This window comes from Acinonyx jubatus, chromosome B1 (genome assembly GCF_027475565.1).
Source record: "Acinonyx jubatus isolate Ajub_Pintada_27869175 chromosome B1, VMU_Ajub_asm_v1.0, whole genome shotgun sequence".
NCBI classification, from domain to species: domain Eukaryota; kingdom Metazoa; phylum Chordata; class Mammalia; order Carnivora; family Felidae; genus Acinonyx; species Acinonyx jubatus.
Window position 1 is genome coordinate 123300591 of NC_069382.1, and position 13119 is coordinate 123313709.

At 37.5% G+C, this 13119-nt stretch overlaps 1 protein-coding gene across 2 annotated transcripts in view; it reads left to right on the plus strand.

Moving 5' to 3' along the window:
• The window catches only part of UNC5C (unc-5 netrin receptor C), a 356763-nt gene that overhangs the window by 247680 nt on the left and 95964 nt on the right, over positions 1 to 13119 (plus strand). For both annotated transcript variants that reach the window (XM_027061127.2, XM_027061134.2), the window contains exon 4: positions 6081 to 6184. In XM_027061127.2, the coding sequence (XP_026916928.1) occupies positions 6081 to 6184 (104 nt within the window). The remainder of the gene's footprint in view (positions 1 to 6080; positions 6185 to 13119) is intronic.

The following is a 13119-nucleotide window of genomic DNA, read 5'->3' on the forward strand; positions in this document are numbered from 1 at the left end:
AGAAGATATTTGCAAATGACATATCAGATAAAGGGTTAGTATCAAAAATCTATAAAGAACTTACCAAACTCAACACCCGAAAAACAAATAATCCAGTGAAGATATGGGAAGAAAATACGAATAGACACTTTTCCAAAGAAGACATCCAGATGGCTAAGAGACACATGAAAAGATACTCAACATCACTCATCATCAGGGAAATACAAATCAAAACCACATTGAGATACCACCTACACCAGAGTGACTAAAATTAACAATTCAGGAAGCAACAGGTGTTGGCGAGGATGTAGAGAAAGGAGACCCCTCTTGCACTGTTGGTGGGAATGCAAACTGGTGCAGCCACTCTGGAAAACAGTACGGAGCTTCCTCAAAAAATTAAAAATAGAATTACCCTACGACTTAGTAGTACTAAAAATTTATCCAAAGGATACAGGAGTGCTGATTCATAGGGGCACATGTCCCCTGTGCTATCTATCCACAATAGCCAAATTATGGAGAACTCTTGACTTCATAGTGTCAGTCTACCACATTGCCAAGATCTGTCTTTTAAAAAATATTTTATTCAAAAAATAAATAAAAAATAAATTAAAAATATTTTATTCTAATGAATCTTTCTGTACAATGAAGTAATATTGCTGAGGAAATAAATATTTTTTAAGAAATATCAACAATTAAAAAAAACTTAGAGTAAGGACATAGTCATCTTTAAAAAAAAAAAAACAGTATCAGCAACCTGCCTACTCAGACACTATAGGAACATCTCTTGCTGATATTTTCTTTCGGTTTCCTTTCAAAATCAGTGGGGCTCACAGGTGTTTAGATGGTAGTGTGATGCATTATACTCAAAAATGGCCTGTGCAACCTTGACTTTTCAGTCGTAGGCATTACTCCCCCTTTTTGGAGTGTCAGGCAGAGATGCTCAAGGGATGGAGATGTGATTTTCTGCCCCTTCCATAAATATGCACATTGACATGATGGGGCTTTCTTACATGCTATTTTGGGTAGGCATTCCCCTCCCCATCTCTCCATGGAGACAGAAAATTACTTTTGTCAAAGTTATTCTCAATGCATTTACAATCATCCAAGTTTTAATTTTAGTTGGCTTTTATGATTGCTTCCTTGGATGTGTATAAAGAACTTTCTGGTATTTTTAATACTGAATCATCTGGAACCTATCATTTTCCCTGTTTTCTCTTAGCTATACCTATAGATCCAAGTATCCAAAAATTCCATGAAAATTGTTCTGAGGGAAAATTATAAGCTGTTGTCTTCAAAGATTCGCCAACTCCTCTATTATTTAAAAATGATTTCTCCTATTGTTTCTTTTAGATACTAGTCATTGGTATAGCTCCTTAAAAATCCATCACAACCAAGAAGTATTTTATTCAACACAGGAAAACCTTTTTCCCCTCAAACACATATTTAAAATGTTAATCTAATCAATCATTGGCCTTTTTATATAGCAAAAGAGACCTTCAGAAGCATCCATACATTTATTTTTATTTTAGAAATGAGGAAAGGGAAAGGCCCAGTCTTCGAACTCCCAGTTAGTCTTCATTTCTGTTCACCACATTGCCAAAAAGCAGAGTTCATATTTGTAGAATGCCATTAATTAGTGTATTCCACTTCATAAATAATTCGTAACCACAGTAGTATTATTTTGCAAAAGAAAAAAAATCATTGAAAGCGTCAAGATTCTACAATAGAAAATGAGACGTCGTATGTGCCCATGCATGTAGGGGTTCTGAAAGGCTTTCTTTGATTACTGTGTAAATGGTAAATAGAAATCCATATAGTTTCAAGTCTGATTCTACATCTGCTAATTGGATTTTGCTGTATGGATTTAGTAAGCCAATATTCATGCTCTTAAGTAAACATCTCTCAGAATGCATGCATATGACAAAGCTGGTTTTTCTTTTAATCGCTGGAATCGACGACTAAATCGGAGGTAGGCCAAGTTGACTTTGCAAAAGTAATCTAGATTATAATGAAAGGACTTTATACTTATTTTACTATCAGCAGAACTAATGGAAAGAAAACAGAAATGTAGAATCCTAAAGGTCTTCCAAGGGCAGAAATTCATCTCTTTTCCTGACAGGAATACCCACATTATTCTGAACTGTTCTGTTTTACATCTAATTCCTGGCTGACAAATGTCCGTTTTTCATGCTTATTCATTCGTCACCCTTGTGTTCTCTCTGCCTGCAAGGCATCCAGCCTGCCTTCTATCACATCTCTGCAAATGATAAAGGATATGCTTAAAACGTTACCCACCCTCCCCTTGCAGAGGCATCCAGAAGTGAGCAGCTGCATTCCTGGACAACCACAATATATTCTATGCTCATTACACAACCTGAGAGCTAGAAAAGAGGGTTTATGGCAGAAATTAAAAGGATTTTGCAGGAAGAAGTATTGCCTCGTGGGGGGTTAAATGAGAGATCATTTTAGAAATTACATAAAATTTATATGGAGTTTAAAGCCAAACCATTAAAATGAAATAATTACAAGGTATTCAATGATGGCTCAGTTAAACCTGTCTCTCGAAGGATGTGCCTCTGATGTGTGGTCACCATTCTCAGTTAAGAAACAGGGATCCTCCTAAGAAGTGCCTTCATATGGCAGGAATTTGAAAACCATGCCAAAAACTACACCATATCCTAAGAATTACAGCATGCTGCATTCAAACCCATTTCCTCTTAATGGTGCTGCTGACTTCTGTCATCATAAAATTTTTGCAAAAGAGCAGTAGGTTCTCATGATGGTCATATTGCCAGTTCCCGTGCACCCCTCAACCCAGCTTGGCTTTCACTTGCCATTCACGCCTAAATGTCCCAAACCAGTGGCTTCTTCACCCTTCTGAATCCTTCCCTGCATTTGTCCTGTTGGCCTCTCATCTTGTTAAAACGTTATTCTCCTCTTGGCTCCTCTGACACATGACTGTTTGGTTTCTCTCTTGCCTCTTTGTTCATGCCATGTCATTTTGCTGGCAGCCTTTTCTTTTGAATGTTGGTGTCCTGTATGTTGAGCACTCAGTCTTTCTCCTGGTGATGTAATCTGTTTCCCATGCTTCAGTCGTCTCCTAGACAACAAAGCACAAATTGCTTACAAGGAGGTTTTTTGTAAGTTCTAGTGTTTCTCAACTTGGGATGGATTTTGCCTACTGGGGACATTAGGCATCCGTCTGTGGGCATTTATTTTACCACAGCTGGAAGAGGTGCTCCTTGCTTTTAATAGGTGACGTCCAAGGATGCTGCTAAGTATCTTGCTATGCACAGGACAACCTGACAACAGAGAATTATCCAGTCCCAAATGTCAGTAGTACTGAGCCTGAGAACACATGATCTGGATTTATTGCACTTTCCATTTGAATATCCTGTACACACCAAACTGAACCTGTACCAAGTACATTGCTATCTTTCTCTTCACTTTCCTTTCTAATTCTGTACTATATCATCTAGTGATGGTGCCATCTTAACAATTGCAATAGCTAAGAATATACTATTATTCTTGCCTCATGGCACTCTCCAAATACTTGGGTCTCTGAAATGTATGATCTTTTTATTTCCAGAATCTGCTTCTTCCTTCTCCTCTTCCTCCTCCGCACTATCACTAGCCGAGTTCAAGACCCCGTCATTCCTCCTACTCTACTCAGATGGGTTCCTAACTACCTTCTGTCTCTTTACCACCACCTCTGTCACGTCTGTCACAATGAGGGGAGTATGATATCTGATCCCCTTCCTTTGCTTAAAAGCTTTTGAGGGCTTGCCATTGCTTAGCATGGCAGAAAGGCTCTCACAAGTAGATCTCAGCTTACCTTTTTAGTCTTGAGTCTTTTTATCTTACACATCATCATCTTAAGCACTTAAGCAAGTGTGTACCAAAGAATATAATACTAAATATGAAAATAATTTGTTTTAGCTAATTGGATGCATACGTACCTCATTCTTATTCTAAGCCCTCATTTTGTGATATGCTTATTAATTTAACCAAGAGAGTCGATAGGTTCTTAAATTTGAGAACTAATTCCAGTCATTATTTTTTCACCCTACCCCACATCAGATGGAAGTTTTTCAGAATGATTTTTTTTTAGAAACAATATATATCTGGTCAAGAACATTTTGTCCCATAAAAATTGTCCACCGCTGCTATTATTCTTATTAGTACTTGGCATTTTGCCAAAATTTTTATCTTGATGCAGATCCAAAACAAAGAGAAACTACATAAGAAAAGAAAGAGTTAAAAAAGAGAAGAAAAGAAGAAGAGAGTAACAAGTTTTTAATGTTTGTGTTGGAAGGACACAGATTAACCAAAAGATGTCTGATGAAAGGGATGTCTGTAATAGCAAAATATGTACAAATCAAGTCTCAGAAGGTTCTAATGTAGCATTGGTTATTTTGCTGTAAGGCTTTCGGTAATTTGATATATATGTTTCTTACATGTAAAATAAAGACATGATTTCGATAACTTGTAAGTCCTAATAACTGTGGATTTTAAGTGTTTACTTTTGCAATATACTCAATTTCTTGATAATCAAATCAGAAGTGGCCTTCTGACAGAAATTTTGTCACTGTTTGGCGAGTCTCTTGTCTTACCTCAGATCACATATATCCATAATTTTCTCACAACCCCTAAACTTTTGAAGGTTTTCTTATGCCGAGAAATTCAACAAATGGCAAGTTTGTAACAATGGATTTTTTTTTTCTGTCCGTGCTTCCTTCCAGATCGTGCTTTCTGATAGCTCCTTGAAAGACATTAGGAATATACCTCCAGAGTCTTTGGGTTTTCACCCACAGTTCAATAGGCTTAAATGGTACTTTTAGATTCTTAAGTCTTTATCAAAGATGTGACATGGAAGGATAGAAGCATTAATTTATAATCAAAATCAACTGGACAAAATTCCAATAACTTTTCATTGGAAGGAGCTGAAACTGTATGTGTATGAAATAAAATGTTTAATATATTTTTTTGTTTATATAAATGTTGCTTCAAAGCTCTGTGGCAGAATCATTTATTTTTTAACTTTGGCATTTAAAATAATAAACCGATTTTTTTAATCAATAGTTTGTTATTTTTAATGTTTATTTATTTTGAGAGAGCATGCACATATGTGCATGTGGGGGAGGGGCAGAGAGAGAGAGAGAGAGAGAGAGAGAGAGAGGGTGAGGGAGAATCCCAAGTGGGCTCCACGCTGTCAGCACAGAGCCCGATGTGGGGCTCAGTGATCTCACAAACTGTGAGATCATGACCTAAGCCAAAATCCAGAGTCAGATGTTTAACCGACTGAGGTACCCAGGTGCTCTAAAATGATAAACTGATTTCTAACATGTTTATTCCACCTATAACAATTTTTAAAAGTCTAATGCATATTTTAGCAACTGTAACTATATAAATGTGTAATTAGACAGTTGGTATATTTGGGGAGAAATGACTATTTAATCTTCTAATTGAAGGATGGCTACATAATTACATATTACATATGTACAATTACATATGGCTACATAATTACATATTCTAGACTCATCCCCATAGTTACTCTTTTCCTTGCCTTGTGTTTGAGACATGTCAAGAAGCTATGTTCATTCTTTCAGGATTCCAGCATTCTGTTTTCCCCTCTGAAACAAAAAACTTCCTTTTGAGTTATTGATGAAAAGATCTCAGAGTTATTACAACTTTAATAGTATCTATTATGAAGAGAAAAATATGTATGTACATAACAGACTGTGTGTGTGTAAGAATCATGACAATGGGATTCTTTTGATAAAAAATGTGATCACCATATTTGGTTACCAAGCAATACTAGGGAAATGCAATTAATCAGTTTCACTTATTTTGAAAATTAGGTTCTCCAAAGCATTCCATTAAAGTAGAAGCAGTTAATAGCCTCTGAATTTATGTTTTCCACCACACAGAATATAATAACCCCAACTATGGTGTAGTACTGACAACATGTGGTGTGGTTAAAAAAAAATACAAAGACACCTAAAATGCTAAACTGGAACATTTTTATAGTGTTTTCCATAAATGAATAAATGTTAATTATTATTAGTTTTGTCATGTATTTTACTACCTGTGCTTTCCAGATCTACGGAAGACATTTGAGCAGGAACCCCTGGGAAAGGAGGTATCCTTGGAACAGGAAGTCTTGCTCCAGTGTCGACCACCTGAAGGGATCCCAGTGGCTGAGGTGAGTAACAAAAATTCTTTGCATTTAGCAAGTGGCATTTAGTTATTCTAACAGAGGCCTAATCCATGGCTAATGGTGCAGTGAATTAGGGTATGGCATGATGAATGTCTGGTAATGGAGTCCTAACTGCCTGCTGCTGGCAAAATAGATTGATTGGGAACTGATTAATGACTCGGGAGTCAATTAGAATGCCCCACTGGACAAAGCCACAGGCAGCTCAGTTTAATTTTGTCATTCTCTTTCAAGAAACCAGAAACATTGCTTTATTTTATCTGGCACTTATCATATGGAGAGGTGATAAGACTTAATAAAGTACCATCGGTTTTATTATTGTTCTTGGTAATATGCAAAAAGTGTAAGAAGAGTGTGTGTGTGTCTGTGAGCCTATGCACCCCACATATATATTTCCTGTTCTGTGATGTAATCCAAAGGCCAGATCTACATACCATGAATAAAAACATGTCTGAGAAATAACAAGTGTCAATTAGTTTCCCACCATGAGCTTTCTTCCATCAAGCTCTTCTTTTTTTTTTTTTTTTTTTTTTTGGCTAAAACAAAGCCTATTGACTATTAATAAAGCATTACGAATCAGATACATACCATGTTTTTCATTAGCCCCAAATCATATGGTGCCCTTTGAAAATGCCTGTCTATGGGGGTTAGGCCTACATGGCCCCAAGGGAGTGCCATGCCCTCCTTGAGACACTCACCATCATAGAGTATACTTGTTGAGGAAAATTGTCTAATATTGTATTTTAATTTGTTAACGAATAACTCTAAGCTCTCAAAAATGTTACCTTTTATGACTATTAGGAGACATCCTAATGGACATCAAACACTATTGCCCTAGCTAATTGGGTATTCTGTGGGCCCAGAAACACATTCAGTTTGACAGGTGACATACATAGGTGCTAACCTGTTGGTCCTTGTTAACCTCCAAACTACCTTGAGTCCTTTGGAATTCTCACTCTTTTATTGCATGTGTGGAAAGAGGCGTTTTTTAGTTGTTGCAATTGGGGCCTGAATATGAGCCAGCTGATTTGTTTTTTGTTTTTAGGTTTTTTGTAAAAATAAGCCTTGAATTCTCCTTTATGTATGAAATTGCAAAATAATATATTGACACAATATAGTTCAAAAAATGTTTCATAGTTAATAGTGTACTTACTATTAGCTTTCTCTTAGTTTTTCAGTCTTTTGAAGGTTGAAGCAAAGGTGGGAGCCGGCTCAGTTAGCTGATCTCACCACCACAAGATTAAACATCTGATTGCTCTTTGCAAATTATTATAAGTAGTAAATTAAGAAATCTAGGCAAAGCTCTTAGAAAACAGCTCCATTTTTTCTCTCACAGCCATTTATATCTCTCCATGTGTCAATGCAAAGACTCAAAGTAGTGTTCTTAAGGAAACTTCTTGTTTTATTTTGCAAGAAGGGAACTATTTTTTGCCCTGTTACTGGCATTCCGTGGTACTTTCTAACAGTGCATCAGAGACTTTACATGATTATATCTGTTTTATCTGAGTTCATCAAAACCTTATCTTCCAACACTGATATATAATATGATTTAGTGTGATGAAAGGAGGCAACTCTTCCCTATTCAGTATTTTATTTCACTTATTACAATAGTTCATCTGTCTCCTTAATTGTATTTTTAAAATTCTAAATGAAGGCCTCCACTAAACTACCTTAAAGACCAAAACATGTCCTGAGTAACATGCGTGTCCACAGCCTCATTTTTACCCAGCATTTCCTACAGATTGCTGATCCCTGCAAAGACTTTCAGCGAGGAGATCCTAGTAATTTTTTCATTTTTTTTAGTCTCTCCAACAAAGTGGTTCACTTTGTCAAGGAGTAAAGATTCATGACTGAAAACTAATTGGCTGTGAATTTTATTTGTATCATCAGTGGGGAAGAGACCAATTAACACTTGGCAAGCTCAAAAATCATATACCCATTTGACATTCAAAGAACTATATTTAATGCATTTTTTCCTTTTTTTTTTTTCTGAAGTCAGAAGAGACATCAAACAGTCTTGCTCAAGAGCAGGCTAATAAACTCCTAGGTAGATATTTTCCAACACCCTTAGAATCACCAAGATCAGAAAGCTAATAAATACCCTAATGGGACACATTACAATAGTCATTTGCTTAAGAGGAGCAGATAAATGAAAAAAAGAAAGGAATGAAATGTAACCTGGTGAATTAAAGTGTTATTAAATTATTTTGATTGTATGATAAATGCATTCATTATTTAATATTTAAATTTTTTGAAGAATCTAAAAGCATAAATATAGCTTAGAGTGAAATGCTGATCTTAAAGATCAAACTCTTGCATTTTACCATAAATAAAATCAATCATGAAGGTATACTGGCAAGGATTTCTGCTGCTTTTGTGTCCAAGGCAAGTGATTCTGAAAAACTCAGATGGTAAATGCTCAATGGATACATGGTTTGATCAATTCAGTTGATGTTTGTTTTATATGTGTCTAGCTCCAATGAGCAAGTAGTCAGGTACATTCTTTGCAGAATATGAGGAAACAACTTTCTTCCTTCCCATACAAGTCAATAAATTTCTAAAGAACTCTACCAGTTAAAAAAAATTTAATGTTTTTATTTATATTTGAGAGAGAGAGACAGAGCATGAACAGGGAAGGAGGCAGAGAGAGAGAGAGACGGAGACAGAAGCCAAAGCAGGCTCCAGGCTCTGAGCTCTCAGCACAGAGCCCGATGTAGGGTTCAAACCCACGAACTTGAGATCATGACCTGAGCCAAAGTTGGACGCTTAACTGACTGAGCCACCCAGGCACCCCGAGAACTCTACCAATCTTAAATTACAGTGGTATCACTTTTGATGTAGATAACATAGGCATTTCTGAGGTCATAAATAACATTTAATATCATCCCCTATTTTGGCTCTGGTCTCTATTATAGAATGTTAAACTAATTTCCTCATAGAACTCTCGGTGTAAACGATTTTTAACTTCTTGACTTTGGGCAAGGTGTTTCAATTCTCTGTATATATGTTTTCTGAATTATAAAATGGAGATAACAATAATAGTATCTATCCAGAAGGTAGTTTTGGAGTTCAGATGAGATGATACATGTAAATCACTTGGACCATGTAGAAAGCTCAAGAAACATCAGCCATTTTTAGTACTATTATTATATGATCACTTACTGATTTACAGAAGACAAAATTCAAGCTCTGGAATTCAGAATAGCCACTAAGCACATTGTACCTCTGCTGGGTGCTGTGGGGCTGTGAAGCTTCTGTCCTGTGAAAAATCACCAATATGCCCTCTTGTGTTCTCCAGCCAGGGCTTTGGTTAGAGTCCATAAATACTACAAATGAAGATCACATTGTAAGCTTCAAACAAGGAAAAGCCCTTATTTATTGTAAATATCTACTTCACAAATGACTTGTTAATGTAAATACCTACAGCAAGTCGTGACATGGCTGCTGTCCTTGATCTAATTCTTGAAGGTACTGGTGTCCATTTGGCCCTCATGATCCCAAGACATTGGATCAGCCTGCATATTTTATTTCAAAGAGGACATTTGGGCTGAGGCTACTTTTGGTAGTTCTCCTTTTCAGGGATAAAGGAAGGAGAGTGACAAAGTTTCAGAGGAGGAAGAGGCCAATCCAGATTTCTTATACCACATCTCTCCAAATGGTGACGCTTTGGGTAAGAAAAATTATGTTGTGGGCACCCCAGGATAAAGCATATGGGTTCCAGAGCTCTAATCTTGGCTCTCCCTCCTCTGGTCTCCTTGCCACATCCTTTCTTTATATCTATTTTATTTAAGATATTTAACAACTGTATGACTTCCTTAGCCCTGAGGCAGAGTCTGAAGGCCTTGTGCTGTATCAGGCATAAACCCTTCAGCTGATGAATCATAGGGTGGTCCAGGGAGCCATCCAGTGCTGGGAAGGAGAAGGGGGGCGCTCAGTTCTTTAGCAGCACATACAGAGTCGTTTCAGCCATACCATAACACCTGGTATGGATGAACCAATGTGATCGGCTCCTATATACAATGATGTTTTATAGCTCCAACTACTACTTGCATTGAAATGTATCTGTTTACTCCTCTGCCTGCCTGACTAAACTGTGAAGAAATAAGGAGCAAACGGGTTTTGCTCATGTTTTATCTCTAATACCCACAGACTGAACCTATTTAGTAGATTCTCTAACTATATCTCATTAAATGAAGGAAAGAGTCCCTGTTGGATATGGCTACATTTCAGGAAACGGAGATGGAACTTTCCACAGAAAGGACGTTTGTCACTCCTGAAGTTGCAACCGTATTGAGAGAACTCAGTGTGGGGTGAGAGGTTTCATTAGTCTGAAGCCTGAGAGTGAAGTTCCAACCCACTAGGACCAGAAGGAAAAAAAGGGGGGGGGGGCAATTGGGAGCTACTTTAGTTCAAGGAGTATAGGGCAGGTTAATAATAATCATATTAAAATTAAGAGTAGACCACATGGGAGAAAGGAAAACAACCACCAGAAACACTCTAAAATGGTATTGCCCACTATTTTAGTGGTCTGTGCCAGGACCACACCAAAAGTACAATGTTGTTGTTACATTTCTGGGAAGCTAATTTGCCTCCCTTTCAATAGACAAGCCTCCCCATTTCACTAAACAAGCCAGAAAATTTATACACTGATGAATGGGTGCTGGGTGTCCCAGTGTATCATAGCAGCACTCTGTAAAGTGAATCCCTCTTTGCTCATCTTAGTTTATGCCTACAAAATGTTGTGTCACATGGTGAGCCAGAAATATACTCAGAGATACTTTATTTCATCAGATTATCTCTTTTGGAGAGTACTGGGATCAAAACATCAATGCATACAAGATTTGTTGGCATGGCGGAAGGAGCAAAACTGAATTTTTCACTAAAACCTGTGATTTGTATCACCTTTAACAAGGGGATAATTGCTTCTCTAATTATAATTGAGCCATTTCTCATAGGAATTTAATTGGAGGCACAGGGCGCAATGTTCAACTTATTGACCCAGTTGTGCTTAGAAGCCGTCCTCTTATTTATCAACATTTGCATCTCTAATTAGCAAGTGGGAAAATATGGGTCGAAGTGCAAAAGAATAGCTTATTTTGCTGGGTTTAGTCTTGATAAACAGGGAACAGATTTTTTTTTTAAAGCTAATACTGCCAGGGCAAAAAGCTGCTGGCAGCTGGAGGCTATGCCAAATGTGCAGCATCAGGTGCTATGCCATCTAATTGATTATTAATATGGCTGCTGAACATTTTGTTTCATGAGAGGCATGCATGTTTCACTGCCATTCCCTCATAATGGGGACTTCATGTGGCTGCATTTCCATGCAGGTGCATTGTCTTCCAAGCCGTGCTTTCTGTCCTTTGTAGGCGAAAGAGAGAAAAGAAGGGCTTGAATACAAATTTGGAGAGAGAGACTGCTTTCAGCGCTCAGTGATCTCTGTTGGAGTTTTCCCCTAGCACGTGTGTAGCAACAAGCTGCTGATTTTTTTTTTTTTTTTTTTTTTTTTGCGAGCTGATTATCAGCCTTGCAAAAAGTTTTGCGCAAGTATTAGGCTTCCTGACTACTAGGCAGCTTGCAAGCTTTGTATTGGTTCAGTCTACAGTTGCCAGCATCACCTCTTTATTATGGTTACCCCTTAAGTTTTTCTTCCAATACCTGCCTCTAATAGTTATATGCAGAGCTGACCATAAGCCCAGATAACCACGTAAACCAAGTTTAAAATAATAACATTAAACGATGCCAACATCCATTAAAAAAAAAACAGTAAGAAATTATAAACCTTTTTTGGACTTATAATAGACTGTGGCTTCACTCCGTGCTCATACATAGTGGTTCCTTTGAGCTCTAGCACAGCATGCAGCTTTTGTTTTTTAATCATTCATTCATTCAAGAAATATTTATTGTCTCTTCCCTCTGTGCTGGGTACCCTTCTAGTTTCAGGAGATACAAGTCAGCCAAAGTCCCTAATGGGTTAAAACAAAACAAAAAATGACTACACAAGAATAGAAATAAATGACCAAGGAATTGCCAGATAGTTGCAAGTTAAAAGAAGTAAGACAAGGTCATATTTCAGAGGTTGATGGTTATTGGGGATTGGAAGTCACTTCAGAGTCCAAGGAGAATCTCTGTGGAGGCAGTCTATGAGCTGAGGTCTGAATGACAGGAAAGAACCAGTTTTAAAAATGTTTGGGTCAGCAAGTTCCATGCAGGGGGAGCAAAATACCCTGAGAAAGAGTTGATGTGGCTTTAGATTTAAAAAGAGGCCATTGTAGGGGTAGGGGCGCCTGGGTGGCACAATTGGTTAAGGGTCCCACTTCAGTTTGGGTCATGATCTCATGGTTCCTGAGTTCAAGCCCTGCATCCGGGCTCTGTGCTGACACCTCAGAGCTTGGAGACTACTTCGGATTCTGTGTCTCCCTCTCTCTCTGCTCCTCCCCCTGCTCACACTGTCTCTCTCTCTCAAAAATAAATAAACATTAACAACACTAAATTAAAAAAAGAAAAGAGGCCAATGTTTCAGAGACACAGTGAAGCCTTGAGGAGGGCTTTGTGGACTTATAGGAGGATGAGTTTGTGGGCTTACAGACAAGGTGAGTAGTTTAGACTGATCTCTGAATGCATGAAAACCCCCGGGAGATTTTAAGTAAGGAATTGTCATGTTGTGATATATATAGATATATCTATATATAGATATAGATATAGATATATAGATATAGATATAGATATAGATATAGATATAGATATAGATATATGTCTTTCAAAGATCATTCCTGCTGCTGCATGGAAAACAGACTTCAATAGTGTAAGAATAGAAACAGGGACCCATTTAGGGGATCTTGCCTGAACCTAAAGCAAGAGAAAATGGTTGCTTGTCTTAAGGTGGGAGTAAAAGAGATGGAGAGAGATGGTGAAATAAAGGACAT